The 18,937-nt window shown below is 43.7% G+C and overlaps 1 protein-coding gene across 1 annotated transcript in view; it reads right to left on the bottom strand.

Moving 5' to 3' along the window:
- LOC146080442 (beta-Ala-His dipeptidase-like) overlaps nucleotides 1–11,689 on the bottom strand; it is a 37,873-nt gene extending 26,184 nt beyond the window's left edge. The window contains exons 1-5 of the mRNA XM_083187747.1: nucleotides 11,511–11,689; nucleotides 10,458–10,626; nucleotides 5,271–5,378; nucleotides 3,212–3,355; nucleotides 567–729 (exon numbers count right to left, since the gene is read on the bottom strand). Coding sequence (XP_083043873.1) covers nucleotides 567–729; nucleotides 3,212–3,355; nucleotides 5,271–5,378; nucleotides 10,458–10,520 — 478 coding nt within the window. The 5' untranslated portion in view covers nucleotides 10,521–10,626; nucleotides 11,511–11,689. The remainder of the gene's footprint in view (nucleotides 1–566; nucleotides 730–3,211; nucleotides 3,356–5,270; nucleotides 5,379–10,457; nucleotides 10,627–11,510) is intronic.
- Between the last annotated feature and the right edge of the window lie 7,248 nt (nucleotides 11,690–18,937).

Raw genomic sequence — 18,937 nt, 5'->3', positions numbered from 1 at the left:
GAATAGCTCTGGCTAGAGGGCCCCTAAGGTTGGGGGGGGGGGCTGTGGGTACTAACCCCCTCCGCCATACAGTTTTGAGTCCTTTGCATTACTATTTGCATACGTTTCTGCATATGCATTTAGTATTAATGCGTTGCCCATGCGATGTGTGGCGGGATGCACTGGCGATGTTTAGTGCATCCCGCCGATAGCCAGTAGCATGGCTGTTAGGTGCGGAATGGCTGGTACTTTATCATTCTCCACTTTATTACTTTTCAATACATCTGGGCCCTGAGGTTGTGTACACGGTGCGATTCAGGGTCACTTTCTATACGATTTGTACTGAAACGCATTCGATGCTGATTTGATCCACATGCGCATCCCCGCTAGATCGGGATTGAATGGGCAAATAGACTGTGCACAAGAGACTGTATATTACAAGTCTGCACTATATAAAAATGTGTTTTGCTTGCTGTGCAATTCGATCCTCACCGAATTGGGATGGAATGGAAGAGAATTACACCGTGTGTACACACCTTTACAACTATACTTTGGTGACGTGAAAAAAACATTGACAAGGTACTGACCATTTACTTCAGTTAGTGTGAAGGGATCAGTTTTCCATCCATCCTCTTTTTTGGCAGGCTGAACATCCACATGTCCATAAAAGCAGACTGTTGCCTTAGTGGTGTCATTCCCTAGCTCAGCTAAGATTGCTGGAGGGAATTTGATTTGTTGCCCATCATATAGCTGCAGAAAAACATCCAGGTTAATATTTCAGAAGCCTAACCATTCAATTGCAAAGAATATCAACTGACGGGCATATCAAACACATGTATTGATGGTTGGGCATATATTTCTTTACCTGCACACATTAGGCACAACAATTGGTTGATCAGGTCATCTGGTCCACCAATTGTTGGTCAAACAATTCTTATGGAGGTTTTCCCAGCACACACTACCTGGAGGCATCTACCGTAGTTGTTTACGATCGCTTGAACCCATAAGAGTTCTCCCTTTTCAACATTGTTATAAGGTACAGTTGTATTATTTCCTGTTAGAGTGTATGAGTGCTCAAAACTATTTATTGACGATTAGAATCGTCTATAGGAGGAATCACTCCTGAATCATTGGTTTATCATGTGGCACACACTAAGGCCACTTGTTTGATTGTGTGATTTATTACCTCATATAACATCAAGTTACAATTACAATTTTACCCCTGATGAAGTCGTTGTAATGAAACGCGTTGGTCACTTGTACAACTGTAACACTGTTCTACTGAATATGAAGAATTTCATTCTGATAAAATTGAAGTGCAACAACCACACTTTTTTATGGACTTTCAATAAATGGACTATATTGTCACTCTATGTGTGTTTGTTTGAACACACACATAGGGGGTAATTCTAATTCACTCGGAAAGGCACAATCACTCTCTAATGGACATAACTATAAGCACTGCAGGTGGGGCTGATGTAACGTGCAGAGAGTCAGATTTGGGTGTTTTATTGTTTCTGTGCAGGGTAAATACTGACTGCTTTATTTTTACACTGCAATATAGATATCAGTTTGAAGTACACCCTCCACCCAAATCTAACTCTCTCTGCACGTTACATCAGCCCAACCTGCAGTGCATATGGTTTTGTCCATTAGAGAGTGATTGTGCCTTTTGAGTGAATCAGAATAACCCCCATAGTGACGTCATGCCGGTGACCCTGGCTGTAATCAATACAGCTTGTTATTAACAGACATCATGCACAATGCATGATGTCTGTTAATAACAAGCTGTATTGTTTACAGAGTAGCCCGGGAGCTGGGGTGGCCGGGATGACGTCACTTCTGGGTGACACACGGTCACATGACTGGAAGCTGGAGGAGTCCCTGAATGCCTGGACCTCACGCAGGCTGCACACCTCGGTACAGTAGAAGGGGAGGGGGTAAGTTTTACACTGTTTATTCATGCTATATATTGTGCACATTGTGTGTTGTGAAGTGTTAGTCCTGAGGGAGTGGATTCGGTCCACGAAACGTTGACAATAAATTGTGGAGTGCCTTCCTTTTGTTGGAGTTTGTATGAGAGGGTCTGTCACCCCTGAGAGTGGCACCTGGAGCAGGATCACTCCTGGTATACTGTACTGCCTGACAATGGGCCTAATAAAGGGGCCCGAAACATTGCAAATGCACCTTTGATTTTTGTGAAATTCTTTGAAGCAAGTGAGTGCCGGTATTCATCTATATACATGCTCTCCAGACAAAAGCAATAAAGCAAGTTCCGACTACTCGCATTATATTATATATTATTATTATATATATTATATATAAGGCCAGACGCTGAAGCGCTGAGATTGGCGAGAACTACCGGAGAGATCCGTGAGTGCACTGTGGAGGCCGGTGGCCGAGATATTTGCCAGTGTGGATATTGATATAAAATCTTGTGGTAATCAGTCCACTGCTGATGAAACCTGCGGTACGCAGATTGTACTTATGCTGCTGAGATTTTAGCATGATTTTAAAAGTATATAAAAAATTATAATGCACTATTAGGCGCCCTTTCTATCTTTTGTAGTGTGTTGTTGTGGGTCCTGCAGGAAAGAGGACGAAGAAAGGAGCAGCGGTCCATAGTCGGACAAGTGCTTTTAAAACCAAACAGTGGACTTGCCAGAAGGCGGACTTTTTAGCAGGTGTCAGCACACCTAATTTTGTATTGATATACAGTATATATATATATATATATATATATATATATACACACACACACGATAAGTGAGACATATGGCTCCCGGGATGAATATAGGGGTCAGGCAGACCCCTCTAAGAAGTGCCAGTCATTTTCATGTGCCTCAAGTGCCTAGTGGGAAATACACGATGGATAGCTCCTTTGTTATTATATGAGATATAACTAAAATGATACTAATATGCTGCATACATGCTGGACTAAAGGCCCATACACACTGGGGGACTTTGAGCTGAAAGCCGCCCAGTGTGTACGGGGTAGCGGTGAGTGCTGATGCGCGCTCCTGCATCAACACTGGCCCGGACACTCATCTGCTGGTAACACGGTCCTGCTATGGAAAGTCGTCCACCCACGGGGGGGGGCGCTTGTATCCAAAATGCGCGATCAGTGTGTATGGCGTGCACTGAGCGGTTTTCAGCCCAGCAATTTTCCCCATCATCTCTCACCATACACGCCGGGCAAAATCGCCCATTGTGAATGTATCTGAACACTTACCGTTTCAAAGCCCATATGTACAAGCTGCACAGAGGCTCCCAAAGTTTTAATCCTCTCTGCTGTCATTTCCACCATTCTGATCAATTCTGGACGAAATTGAGGGTCGCTGGAATCGCTTGGAACAGCCACCCAATCTTTAAGGTCCTGTACAAAAATGAAGCTAAATATGAACGATTAACAATCCAATAAACCGTATTCTATATACTTTACTCACATTTATCAGCAGATGAAAAAATGGTCTAGGTGAATTGGGAAAAATTCATGTAGTGTTTGGAAATTATTATATTGTAGAATAACTAATAAAAATAGAATGTATATATCTATGCAATAGAAGTATAAAAGCCCAGACTAGAAGGGCTGGTCACAGACTTGGGGGTTGAGATTGAGAACTGCACATAAGTGCAATAGAAGAATGAGTGGATCCCACAGTGACATCTACAGTAGCAAGCTCAACTCTACACTAATGACAAGGTGACACAGTAGTTATGGGAAATACATATATATATATATATATATATATATATATATATATATATATATATATATTATCAACAATTACTTCCTAATAATATTCCTGTCTAAAGAAATAAACATGAAGCCACAGTGGGGTGTGGACTATTATAGAGACGGGTTTATTTACTAAGATGGGAGTTTTATTGAAGATGTTGCTATGGGCAACCAATCAAATGATCTATTATCTTGTAGAAGGTGCTCAATAAATAAGAAGTAGATTCTGATTGACTTCTAGGGGCAGCAACCCATCTTCAGTAGAGCTCCCATCTTAGTATATAAACTCCACAAAATAGAGACTAGTCAAAAGGTCAACACCAAAAAGTTGACATGATAAAGATTGACAAAGGCATAGCGGTTGACACAGTCTTGCCGATGCGGGCGGGGGGGGGGGGGGGGGGAGCGGAGGTTATGCTGCAATATGGCCCTCATTATTTATTTAATTTCTATTTACCACAGAAAAGCCTGCACAGGACAGCTTGCACGGATCTAACTGGTGCATGCAGGCTTCAGCCTAATCTGGAGTATTTTCCAGTCATATTTCTGCTGAATTACCAGCCAAATTCAGCAGTGCGAATGTTGGTAAATGAGCACACCACCGTAGAACTCATGGTCATATACAGCCGAGTTCTATCAATGGTGTATTCATTTGTATACCAGAATTTGTCTGAGTGTGCCATATACTGTATAAGTACCAAATTTGTCTGATAATAAAATAGTTGATGCTAATTGGGTACGATCCAATGAGTATAGGTATTCGTGCATTCGTACCCATTTGATCTTAGTAAGTTTCCCGCAATGTGTTTAATGCAGATTTTCCCAGTAGCTCCTAATGAAAAAAATCCACATCAAGTGCAACCTCTGGCAAAAGGTAGTGCCAATAATACCGCTTTCAGACAGCGGCGGCCGAATAACCCAGCAATTACTAGGCTTTTCAAGTGCCGGGTTATTAGGTCGGCCGCTGTCAAACCCCCTTCACACAGGAGAGGAAATCTCTGCGTCTAAAATTTAGACCTGGAGATTTGCGCTATTACATGGGGTTTTCTTCTGTGTGAAAGGGTCGATCCGGATCTTAAAGTCCGGGTGTCCAACCCTGGTCTTTTGCAGGGTCGGACTCCCGAAGTTTAAGATCCAGATCAACCCTTTCACACAGAAAAAGGCCCCGGGAATTTGTTTTCTGTATGAAAGGGGCATTACCAAGTCAGTGTTGCCTACCTGACCCTCTCTCTATGAGGGAGAAAATGCTCTGTTCCTGGACTTCCCTGGTAATGTACTGTATGATTGCCATCACCTGTGGTGAAGCCTTTTTTTTATCAATTACCTAGCTCCCCACAGGTGATGGCAATCATACATGTCCAGGAACAGAGCATTTTCTCCCTGAAAGAGAGGGTCAGATAGGCAACCCTGTACTGAGAAACCTGCACTGAGCTTTGGCTGCAGGGTAAACCCTGAGGATAACTGAATCTGCCCCATAGGATGTGTTAGGCATTACCATTAAAAAAAGACACTTCTATTTTAAGAATAAGTTCTTTTCAGGTTCTTCCCTTACCTGAACAAAGTCATTTTGATGTACATCAATGTAACTGAAAAGAGCTTCTTCTAACTTCTCAGATGCATCAGCTCCAAACGGCAGCATGATTAACGGGATAATGAAGATCTGCAAATAAGTAAAAGCATGGGTGAAAATGCATAGGACAGGTACATTGTCTCTATGCTATTATGCAGGCTGTTAATACTAGATGCGTCACGTTAAGCAATTAGAACTTTGCTGTGTCTGCAAGATCAGCTGAAAACAATTCTTTGTTCCATCAGCCAGAGGATTGCATAATGTCAATAGCCCGTTGAGATTTACCACGGACAAGAAAACACAGGCTGCTTCCTTTCAGAGCTGATCAAAAAATGTTTCCTGTCACACATTCCAGTTTGTTATTTCGTATTCTGCATTTCACCAGTGTTTCTCTTTTTGTCAAGATAGAATATTGTAATAAATATGTAAATATCTGACTGGTTGCAGTGATTTAGATATGATGTAAGTAGTACATGTGCTCCATTGTTTTACATTTTAGAAAATAAATAACATTTGCATGATAAAGAATATAGTTATGGTCTGTTAGATGTATTCTTACCTCAAAAAAGCCTCTAAATGTATTTGAGGTATGTTCCTCCTAAGAGAGTCAGCTGGAACAATGTGCCACATTTCAAGGAATACATGTATATATATATCTAGTTAGACCTGTCTAACTGGATTTATGGGCAAAACAAATGAGTAATGCTGCAGTCCCCTGCAAATATCACTCTGATAACCTGTATGAGGACACATTGTTTTAATAATATGTGCCTTTAGTAGTTAACCAAAACTTTTTCACCATTTGTTACACGTCACATATCATGTAATAAAACAAATATAAGCCTTTGTAGGCCAGTGGTGATGAGAGAGATGGGGGGGGGGGGGGACTAATTACCCAGGCCGAGGTCTGATGGAGGGGCCCTTATTACCTGGCAGCAGAAGCAGCTTTTGTCAGTCCAGCATATGGTACTGTGTGCTGGGCTGCAGTGTGGACGGGGACTTGCTTAAAGTGCTATTTTTTTTCTGTATTTTATTCAAAGGATACATGTTATGCTTCCCACAATTAGGCCACTCCCCTGAAAAGTACCAGGGCCCAGACAGGCTCTCTACTGCCCTGCACTGGACAGGAGAGACCATATACTGTAAGTTCCCCACAGTGTTTTGTTTTGTCTTTTTATATGTTGATTGCAACCTTAACCTATGGCCGGGTAAACATTAGGACAGCGTGCAAGCAGGCTGATGGTCGAGCCCAATTCCCAATAAACAGGAACTCTAAATATTATCATATGTCCATCCATACCTTCCAACATGACCCTCTCCAGGAGGGACACATTGCTCTGTTTCTGAACTTCTCCCTTAATTAATGATTGCCATCACCTGTGTTGAATTACCTTTCTTATGAATTAACCTGTGTGAAACAGGTGATGGCAAGCATACATTATGAGGGAAGTCCAGAAACAGAGCAATGTGTCCCTCCTGGAGAGGGCCATGTTGGGAGGTATGTATTATTGCTATTTTTGTAGGCCAGCAGGTATATACAATGAACTAGCTGCAGTACCTGGCTCCACTCGGGATACATATAGACAGAGCATAATTGGCAACCTGTAATATCTTCTATCGTGAGATGCCTGGAGAGGAGACGCAACTTGCCACTGTGTCCTCGGGTAGGGGGTGGGGCTAATTCATGTACAGAACCCCAATGATCTGTGTTTTGATCTCATCCAGAATTTTCATAGGAACGCCCATAACGCGCTGGGAGTTCCCATGGGCACAACCCATGACTGCTGCCTGACACCCCCCCCCGTAACACTGCTGCGTGCAAAAAGGCTGGCGTATGGTCAATTTGCTGCACCCACTCGTACGTGCGCATAACAGTTTATGCGCATGCGCAGTTGCACAACATCGCTCGCCGGTGTGAACGCAGGGGCCAAAAATTCAAGTATGTTACAATGTGTTCTCACCAGCTGCTGCTTCTTTGTGTCGTCTTTCTTTGAATGATAACAAAAAATCTGCTTCCTTAGAATTTATTGCTGTAACTTTTTACTATGCTGACTATGACCCTGGGCTGAGAGTCCAGGCCATTTAGGACTGATAAATTAACACTTAACAGGAGAACTAGTAAAAATGTAAGTGTTCTCCACAGTGTCGGTTTACCGCTTGGGGGAGCAAGCCACAGTGGGGTCTATGTGGGCGCCAGCACCCGCTGGACGCACTGACATGCTGCTGCCTGCCACTGCCTGAGCACCGGAGGCAAGTCAGCCGCAGCGCGTGTGCGGCCATGGCAGATATACGAAAAATCCCCCCCACTGACTGTACACAGAGCCGGCTATTGGCTACTGTGTCCAGGATGGGCGGGCAGATGGGCTTGCTGGGGCGGCCTGGGATGTGTCAGAGCCAAGGGAATCCGCAGTGTCTGCTGGTTTCTCTTCCTCTATCGTGCTTCAGCTTCTCCGTTATGCGTGTGAGGTCATCACGTCACGTGCTGGGGAAACATGCTGGAGAGAAGCCTGGAGGATGGGGGGTGTGCACCACAAACTTTTTGGCAGGGGGGAGCAAAATTTATAGTTATGCCACTGGTAGATAGTTGTTGATACTGACACTAAAAAATGAGTGAAAAACTCATGTCTACCTTTTGGTGTGTCTACCTTTTTAATGTCAACATTTTGACCCTGTTGAATTTTTGATCCGATTGAGATATTGCAAGTCGACCATTTGAGGTAGACCCATTGACTGTCTATCTAATAATTCACACTGGTGCAGGCACAGATCGGGTACACACCTCTCCAGCAGTGCAGTACACCCTGGAATTCTACCAGAGTCTACTGCACTCGTGCCGTTCTCCCTGGGAACACGGGGCCCACGCCGTTTCCCCAGGGAAATCACCAGAAAATGGCCACGGCAGCCATTTTACCAGTGTTTTTTTTCTGCTTCACAGTAGCGACGGACTGATGGAGAGGGGAGTATATTTACATGGGTGCAGGGTGTACAATGCGTGGGCCCCCTAGACCCAAAACACAGACGCAGGGGCATCAAGAGTTATATTAACTTTATTTTTCTAATGCCGTCCTTTGAAATATATATACATAATGGAGCTGATTCAGACACATACGTCTCTCCCCAGCTGTATGCATACAAATACACTATCGTTCAAAAGTTTAGGGTCACCCACCCGGATCATTTAATGTTTTACATGAAAACTTACGTTTTTTTGGGTTGGGATAATTTGGCCGACCATAGAACGGTCGACAGTCATTAGATCAACCACTGAAGGTTGACAGGCCTTAGTCCGACATCCTCAAAAGGTCGTTATGGCTTTAGGTCGAGAGGGTCATTTCCCAAATTTCTCTTTATTCACAACTTATTATTCTAAGTTTTTGTTTTAATACATTTCAAACTCTCTCTGCACATGTTACATCTGCCCCCCCCCCCCCCCCCCTGCAGTGCACATGGTTTTGGCCATTAGAGATTTATATACACAAACACATTGATTACTGCAATAGTCTCCTCCCAAGAACAGACTCTCGCCACTGCAATCCATTCTAAAGGTGCGTACACACGGGGACGATTATAGCAAATATCGCTGGAAATATGTATTGCCAGTGATTGGAGTGTGCACCAGCGATAAATCACCGGGTGCGCGCTCCCGTTTTCAGCCCCTGAATGGTCGCAGGTCAGAGGAGCATGCTCCTCCGACCAGCGACTTCCACTGCCTCTTCTCCCGGCTGTGTAGATTTTCATCTGTGACCATCTTTAGTCGCAGATGAAAATGGGACACTGAGCAATATGATTGCTGAGCAATATATTGCTAGCAATATATTGCCAACGATCATATTGCCCCGTGTGTACGCACCTTCAATGCTGCTGCTAGTCTGATCTTCCTAGCAAGACACTCATCATCTGCTGATCCGCTCTGCCAGTCCCTCCATTGGTTACCTGTGTTTTACCGTATTCAATACAAAACCCTTCTGCTAGCATTTAAAGTTATTAACCATACTGCACCAGCTCATGGGCGAGATGTATCAAATGGAAAATGCGGTAAAACCCCGGTTTTACCGCATTTTCCTATGTATCAAAAATGATACCGCAGTGAAGGGTATCGCCACCTTTGGGTGGCGATACCCTATAGAAGCCTATGGGCTTCTTTTCGCCGCCACCGACGCAAACCCGCCGCCTTGCCGACCCCCCCTCTGGCTTACCTTCCTGAAGGGTTCTCCTGGACCCTGGAAGGTAAACCTCTCCTCCCCCTGGTGACGCAGCCGGACGTCCTTCTGGCTGCAGGGGGGAGGAGGAGGCGCCGGGGACAGCTTGCTTAGCTGTCCCCGGCGTGACGCCGCGTGAGGGATGCAGGAGCCGGCTGGGAGGTGACGGAGACCCCCCCGCACACCACATTCCAGGTATCGCGGGGGGCCTCCGTCACCGCACCGCGATGCCAGCCGCATATGTTAGTACATATGCGGCGGCATCGCGACGGGGGGGGGCGCGAAGGGCGGCAATGTATTTTAATACATCCCGCCCCATATCTCTTTACTTATCTCAAAATATCTCCCATCTCAACCACTCCGCTCTGCACAAGATCTGCGTCTCTCACCACCTCCCATTCACTATTACAGGACTTTCATCGGACTGCTCCCACCCTATGGAATGCCCTTCCACGCACAATTAGAATCTCCACTCGCCTCCAAACTTTCAAATGTTCCCTGAAAAATCACCTCTTCAGGCAAGCCTATCATATTTAAGTTCCATACACATAACACTCTGATGCACTTATGTATTGTACACACTATTACAGAAGATGGTGCTGTTATTCGTCAATGTTTCAGGGTGCTAAACCCCATCTTCAGAAGCATGACACACACACACACACACATATACATATAGCAAAGTTGATAAAGCCGCACACCAGTAATATAAATACTGTGTCCGATGCCCTTCAGGAAATCCATAAAGATTTCAATGTACAAGCACAGTTGGCGTCACTCATCACAACAGCACACAGCGGGTGTATATATATATCAACATTTTAAGGAATATTTTACTTTGTCTTCAGGTATGCTTTGTGCTTTTGTGATTTCCGAGTGACGCTGACTGTGCTTATATTAAATACTTACAATACATATATTAAATACTATATATATATATATAAAACCAGGAAGGAATGTGGATACTTACTATGAGGACTGAGAATGAGCAATGTGGTAGAGAGAGTTGCATCATGTTCCTGTCCCTTCTCATTCTGCTGTTCCAGTGGGATGTCTCCGGCAACCAGTCAATTACAGCAGTTTCCCCAGCTGCATGCACCTACTGTACTTGATCAGTATAGAAGTTAAGTCCTCAAAGCCTAATATTAGCAGAGGGACAATAAAAATAGATACATGGAAATGGAGACAAGGAGGAATACACATGGCATGAGGCTGGAAAGAGACAGCCACAAAATAGCTAGCTACAGTGGATAAGTACAATTGCACAATTATGAGGTTTTTAGCAACATAATACACACTGACAGTTGAAAATATAACCAGTTTAGGGGGTACTTTATTTATCTCTCACAATTTTATCTTTTTCCAAGCTGTGACCCCCCCCCCCCCCCCCCACACCACTTGTGAAACTCTCACAACAGATACAAATGCAACCGTGTATGTAATTGAGCAGCCAGTAGTGTGGCTATAAAACACAGGCAAACCGACAATCATAAATGAGATAATAAGCAATAAATTAGCTTGTGATATCTCTGTATAGTAAGTAATGTGACAACTAAACCTGCATTGAAATCCTTACCTAGATTATGATTCTCATGGTTTGTAAATGATGTATATTTATATCATATCTGTAATATACAGCGATTATATAGCCCTGATGATGAGTGATTCCTAGGCTGCTTATCCCTGCTCAGTGCCTCTATGTATTTAGGCAGCAGCAGCATGAGAGCTATTATTGCTGAATGTACTCATCCTGCAATGCATGTACAGTAGGCACATTCTCTATAGTAACCCAGCTGCGGGCTCCGGCAGGTCACTGGTGCAGCAGCATGTGCACACAGCTACTATGTATGGCCAGACTCAGGACGTGCTGGTGAGCCGATCACTATCGGGATGATGCCCGGACCGACCCTAATTTACATAATGTGAATGATGATGTAACGTGTTATCGTTATGTTACTTCCATTCCCGCATACTACCACACATGCAGCAGGAGCCGGACACAAGCACATCGCAGATCACTTACATAGTCGCCATGCTGGTGAGCAGTCCTCCTCAGCACTGTATGTTCCCCCAGCACTGCCTGTGTATGTTATATGCACGTTCCCCTGGTGAGGGAGAAGGTGCCGGACAGTCGTCCTCGCAGTAGGCTGTGATTGGCTGGCATGTGCTTCCTGCAGTCACACCACAGCGCGGCTACTGTACATGGAGGGTTTGTGTGGGTCACTGGTCAGAATTCTGCGTGTTCCTGCACGTTGCAGATAGTTGTGCATATCGCACATAGAGATTGTTTGTCCCCAGGCTGTCACAGGTTTTTGCAGCTGATAATATAAAGGCCTAATAAAGGTGCCCATACACTATGTGATTTTGGGCCGCTTTTGGCACTTTGGGCCGATAAATCGGGTGACATCGGCCCAAAATTCATGTGCGTGACATCCGATCTGATGCGTGGTGAGGAGCAGCAGGGTGGGCGGCGTGTGCTGGTTCTGCAGCAAGCAGTGCGGAGCAGCAGGGTGGGTGGCGTGTGCTGGTGCTGCACCGGGGCGGGCGACGGGTACTGAGCACTAGCGGCCCGGGTGTTCAGCAGGATGGACAGCGGCGGGTATTAGAATTGTAAAATAACCTGTCAAATGACTAGACAGCCACTCAGAAGGGAGGCCGCTTATTTGCTGAGAGTGCTCTCTCTCAGACAATCAGAGGCTGGACAGTCATTTGACAGGTAACTTTAAAATTCTAATACCCGCCGCTGCTGTCCTGATGAACACCTGCTAGCATTCAGCACCTGCCGCCATCCCCACTGCTTGTCACCGCCCAATGCAGCACCCGCCATCCTCCCCACTGCAGCTCACTGGTTACATTTGATAAATCAAAAAATGATTGGGGGTAGCAGCACTGGTGCCTGTGATAAAGTAAATTTCTATATAATATAACCAATAGATTGGACGGATTTCACATTAAAATTGAATACATTTAATATAGTACATGATGTGACCAATAATTAAAAAGACACAATACTGGTATATAGCTGGGAATACATGGGAAGTAAAGTCTCACACATGGGGAATACTGTGGCTGTCCGTTCCTTGGGTGGGGACAGATAACCCAGTTAGTGAAATAGGATTTTGTTACCGTCCACCTTAGCTGAAGGCCAGTGTGTCCTTGTATCTCCCAGGAGCTTCAAGAAAAAGCTGGATAGTTGTCCAAAGTGAGGGAGTCGTGTACCACAACTGTGGCCAATAGGGGCGGCGGAATTCCAGGTGCAATGTAGGTCCAACAGGGATTGAAGACCTCTGAGGCTGGTCCAGACCAGGCCAAAACATGTGAGTGTGGGCAGGATACCTGACGCGTTTCACTGTCTCAGCTGCTTTTTAAAAGTGGGCACACAGTGGCCCTCACTCTGGTTTACTTGGATGGGGCCAAATTCGGCTCTGCGCATGGTATATTATGCACATGTACAGACTCCTTTGTGAACAGCATCAGCGACTTGCAAGGATCGGGGCGGCCCAGGGGCAGACAGCGGCGGGACTGGGGTCGCCCATGGAAATGCCCAGTGTTTTATGGGCGTCCCCATGAAAATGCTGGGTGTTCCCATGGGTACTCGGCAGGCTGATGCCTGCCGGGGGTGGGTGGCTGATGTCACAGGACATCAGCCGCCTGTCCCGTCTTTGTCCTGGTGGGCGCAAATAAAAGTCAGTTTCCACTGACTTTTATTTGCAAAGGATGGACGCTCAGACGGGTGGCGTCTCTGATGCTCGGTAATATGTGATCCCCGAGCCAACCAGAATCACCCCATGTACTGTACACACACTCTAGTTTGGCCCTCAGAATAACAGTGCTGAAACGTTGAGCACATGATGTTGCTTTGAATTGTCTTTATTGATTTTGGAGTGCCGCTTGTTTTATCTATCTATCTAGTACAGTGATGTCAAACTCATGGCCCTCCAGCTGTTGTGGAACTACACATCCCAGCATGTCCTGCCACAGATTTTATATAATGGATTGCTAAAACTGTGGCAGGGCATGCTGAGATGTGTAGTTCCACAACAGCTGGAGGGCCATGAGTTTGAGACCACTGATCTAGTATATAGATTAGCTCAGTAGATACATATTGGGGTGCTGGATGACTGGCCAACGGCTGGAATCCCTATGGTCAGTAAACCGATGTCGAAATCCCAACTGCCCGACCCGTGAGGATCCCAACCAACAGGGGCTGTTCTTTCTCATGGGATCCACGACCCCCATAGAGCAGCGGTTCTCAAACTGTGAGTCCTGACCTTCTCAGCATGGGGTCACAAGTCCATGTTGCTGACCATCAGGCTGATGAGGCTGAATTGTCTGTTATATTAGACTCCTCCCATCATTTTCTGCCTCCACAATGCTGCCATGTACAGTATGTGCTGTCTGCTGACTACACATGTGATGTGATGACCTTCTGCAGTAACTTGCTGGGGTCCTGTAATTATTTGTATTGTCTGATGGAGTCCCAGAGCAAAATAGTTAAAGACCCCTGCCAAAGAGGCAGAATAGAACCTGTGGGGCTTTTGTGCTTTATACCTCTGTCTCAGTACCGACGTCCGGAATTCCGATGTCGGTATTCTGACCATCGAGATTATGACCGTCAGCCAGTCATACTAAACCCAGATATTATGTACTGTATATAATGTGTATCTATTTACTAGGACCAGGTATATGCCGATTCCTCTTAGTCTTCCCATGAGTCTATCCACCCCTCTCTTGCAAATCCTGCATTTGCCCCTGAACTCTGCCATCGGACCTCTTCTACATTATTTTCCGGTTGCACACTGATGTAACACTGGATACCCAACAGGAAAACCTCCCTCGTCACACCCAATAGAGGTGCTAAAATAAGTAGTTTTGGCCTCACTATTAAGGTCAGTTCAAAGTTTAAAACATCCTAAAACAGTATTTTTTAAATTTTATAATTTTCTTTTTATTCTGGTTTTTAGTATTATTTGAATCTTTTTGCTGGTTTTCTCCCCTAGTAGTTGTCTTGAAAATTAGACAAAACCATAGGAGGTAAGTATCTTGTCACAGGAAAGGTGCATCACTAATACTCCTTTTACACTGAAAAACCCAGGTTTTTGCCTCATGAACCCGGGTCAGCGTCGGTGTAAATGGTGCACAAAAAAAAAAAAAAAAAGGTAGTGGGACGGTGTAAATGGGTAACCCGTTCACTGCAATGGAAAGCCAGCGCTGGTAGATGCTCTCATATCCCAGCACTGGCCCAGGACCTGTGATGCCACCCAATCCCTGGCACTATGCCAGGTTGAGAGGCGATTGTAAAGGGGTCATAAACCGGGTTACAACCGGCTTGGACCCGGGTATAAATTCACGCATACTTCGATCTTGACTACCCTAAAAAAAAAAAAAAATGACCGTGAGCTTGTTGGATGGAGGTTCTAGCAGAACAGTTCTGCCATTCAGCTAAATTCGGTACTTCTTGAAAGGGGATGCCCATCCCCTTCCTAAAATTGTGCAGCTTTGAGAGGAATCTGAATTGGGTAATAAGTCATGTTAGCTATTAGGGTATATAGGGTATGTCTCTTTTTATATTAATGTATGTATCAATCTGCCATGTTCATACAGTATTTCATTAAGTTTGTTATTCTGCATAGCCTCCTATTGCCCAGAGGGATGGGCAGTTCTTCCGCCGCGGGTCCCCAGAGGAGGTCTTTCATATCTTGAGTGCTTAGGGATGACTGAGTCCTGAGACTGCCCCCAGCTTGGGCCTCTTATAGGACAAGCTTGCAATAGCTGCCGGCAAATCTTGGTCAATAATTTTTTAATGTATAATACAGAGCAAAAAAGTGTAATTTTACTTAAAAACTTAATAAAAGTTATTTTACAATAGGTTTTGCAAGATTGTGTCTTTTTTTATATAAAAGAAGGGGGAATAGGCTGTGAGGCTTAGCCAGGCCAATGAGACCACAATGGGTAACAATACAGTAGTTGGAGAGCTGAGAAAGCTATGCTCTATTCACTATAGAGCATGGGGAAAAGCGTTCAGTGTGCAGATAATAAAAATGAGGATGTTTATAAAATGATTATAATGGATGGATGCTTCTTATAGGTGGTCAAGAATTAGGTAGATCATCATTTTATTTGTATGTAATAAAGAGATACATGAAAGGCATTAATAATTTCATCATAACTGGGGGATAAACCAAAGTATATCTGCCGATACATCTTCAGAAAGAGGACCCAATGACAATTCCAAACAAAGAAGAAAAAAGAGGATGATAGAAAAACTGAGCCAGATACAAAGAAAGAAAAAAAAAATCAGACCAAATAAATAACAACAAATGAAATACTGTAAAACCAAAAATACAATATTAAATTCCTTAATACTGATTTGACTTATCTGGGTTGTGCCTGGGAATTTATTTATCTACCTATAATTGTCTCTGTTTTACATTTATGCATGTTTTACTTAGAAACATAGAATTCACAGAGAGGAAGAACCACTTGCCCATCTACTCTGCCCCAAACACATGTACACGCACACACTTACACACTAGGGGGCATTTGTGTTGGGAGCCAAATAATCTTTGTGTATTTTTTGATTATGAGAGGAAACCAGAGGACCCCCCAGAAACCGATGCTGGCACGAGGGGAACAAACTGCATGCAGTTAGTGCCATGTTGGAATCGGACCCATGACCTCAGTGCTGTAGCGATCTATGGGGTTGGTACATCCCGATGGTCAAAATCCTGACTGATGCTAGTAAATGTTTCTACGGGTTAGCGAAGAAACAAAAATGACTGTCGGGGCACTCTTCTTTGGAAAAAAAATTATATATTCCCTATATTAAATGAAAAATATATGGAGACATGACTTAACAGACTATCAATGTTCAGGACACGTGATTATTTCCAGCCAGGTTTGGGAGTGCAAATCACTATGAGGGTAGTAGATGGGATAGTTACTGGTGGCACTAAAAATGAACTTTTAATGTATATAATAAAATATCACTAAACAGATATAATTGACACAGAAAGAAAAAAAAAAAAAAAAAACCTGCCTTTTCCTATGGCTAAAACTATTAAAAATGGTCAGGTATTTATGGAAATTTGGAGAAGTATGGTGTAATACTAAATATCAGAATTTGCAGTTAGTAACTATTCTTCGGAACACTTGGATTTGGCTGCACTCCTGTGTTTTCCACATCAAGCAGAAGCAGTCATAAAAGCCATAAACCACATTGCCACTCTCAAATTGGCAATTAGAAGATTCACCAGTACAGTGTAGCTATATTAGCAGCTCATTAGATGTGAGTGATTTATCAGCTACCTAATTGGCAACTTATTGATCAGCCAACTGCTGGTGAAAAACACATAACATACGGATTCAGAGTCGTAGCAATGAACAGAGACCTTTAGTGCTATGAGAAGACAGCATTATAAAATATAGCACATCACCATACAAAACTATCCCTAAACTTTCAGTGCAAAACTATACTTTATTTGGTATTTTGTGATTAGAGTTGTTTTTCAATGTTTCTGACAATAAATACTTTTGGGAATGCTGTCTTTCCCTTTAATGATTTATTTGTGGCCACACTGATTTTTTTTTTTTTTTTATGTATATAGTTACACATTACTTTTTCTATAGTTACACATGTACTTTTTACATACAATTCATGCTATATACATTAGATTTGCAGTATATAGTCATTGCAGCCCTGTCTATCTGGGTTTCGATTTGTGCTGTCATGGCAGCGCGCATTGGGATTGCAAGGTAAAAAACCTGTGCGATCTGCATACAATTTTTACTATATAGTCAAAATCTCATGCTGGATTGTAGCATGTGTACACAGCATTATCAGGTATGATTCTTAAAACATACTTTATTTTAGTTATGGTGTGTACACACTTGTACAATGTGCATGAGATTTTGACTATATAGTCAAAATCTCATCTGGATCTCATGCAGATCGCACAGGTTTTAACCCTTGCGATCCCGATGCGCGCTCCCGTATCGCAGCCAGAAAGTCTTGGCTGCATAGACTATATAGTGCAGATCTGCACTATATAGTCTAAATTGTATGCAGATAGTCTAAATTGTAATATAGTCATGATTGTACACATCATTAGACTTGATCTATTAGATAGAAAATAATACAAATAATGGCATGGATTACACCAGTCTGCCAGTTAAGTTCCACTTGTATAGGCTGGAGTCTTGTTTCCACTTATTTTCAAGAGATGCAAAATTTCCTTTTGTAGGGCATAACTTTGTATTAAGATTTTTGTATAGCGGTGTAGTGCATCTCATCCCAAAAGTGATCCTATATTTACTTAAGATACTTGGTCTGTCACAGTATTACTCACCTGCTGTTCACTGCACTGCACCCACATCAGAAAGCAGCAGCCTGTAATGAACTATCCAGGTTTCACCAAGTTGTTGATGTAAGGAATATATTATTACATCATTATTGATTTCATGAAAAAATTAAAAAACACACAGGTGACTGTAGTGCTGGATAATCCTAGGGTCTGCCGTCTCATTACATTTGCAGGTTTCCCCGATATAGTAAAACCAATCCAATTGAAGCCTGTGCCGGTTGCAGTTTTTCCTAGGGAACCCTGCACTGTGTCTCCCACAGTACCAGTAGTCAGCCCAATATGTGCACTAATGGATGAACAGGTGTTCAACTTTTCCCAACACTGCAGGGATCCTTGCTGATAATTTACACCACCATCAGCATGGATCATTGTGGGTTATTCAGACCTGATCACTTACCAAGCCGATCAGTTAGCAAATGACTGCACATGCATCTAGGTCACAACACTAGGTCAAACAGCAACAAAAGTCAGCAAATTCTTTTTTTTTCCCCACAATCTGGCCATTTTAATTGACAGGAAGCCATAGTTTGTGGGTAGTAACTGGACGTTTTCTGCGAGTGTTTGGAAGATGCAGGCGTGTGTTCTCAGGGAAGCTGTGTAACATCAGCTCCAGCCTCAACCAGCCTGTATCACAGACTTGTTGAAGGGTCAGCATTATTAGCACACTAAAGCCCTGTACACACGGGGCAATATATCGCCAAGCGATATATCGCACGGTGTCCCGCTGATGAAAAAGAAACTGCCGGGGGAGCCTGGCAGTGGAAATCAGCTAGTCGCAGCGATCACTACAGCCAGAAAACAGGAGCGTGCACCCGGCGATTTATTGCCGGTGCACACTCCCATTGCTGGCAATATTGTCACCCAGCAACCATATTTCCAGCGATATTTGCTATAATCGTCCCCATGTGTACGCACCATTAGACTGGGGAAATCATTCAATGGTGAGTTGCAAATTGATTTTCAGCTCTGCAAACTATTAGCAAGCCATTCGCAGACTTGCACCGGGTGGAATTTGACTCTTTCAGGGCAGTGGCTATCTGAGCGCAGGTCACTGCAATTCCGCACAACACCAATTAAGACTGAAATC

Source organism: Crinia signifera, chromosome 5, assembly GCF_055691185.1.
Source record: "Crinia signifera chromosome 5, ASM5569118v1, whole genome shotgun sequence".
NCBI classification, from domain to species: Eukaryota; Metazoa; Chordata; class Amphibia; order Anura; family Myobatrachidae; genus Crinia; species Crinia signifera.
This window is presented reverse-complemented; position numbering and strand designations above follow the sequence as displayed.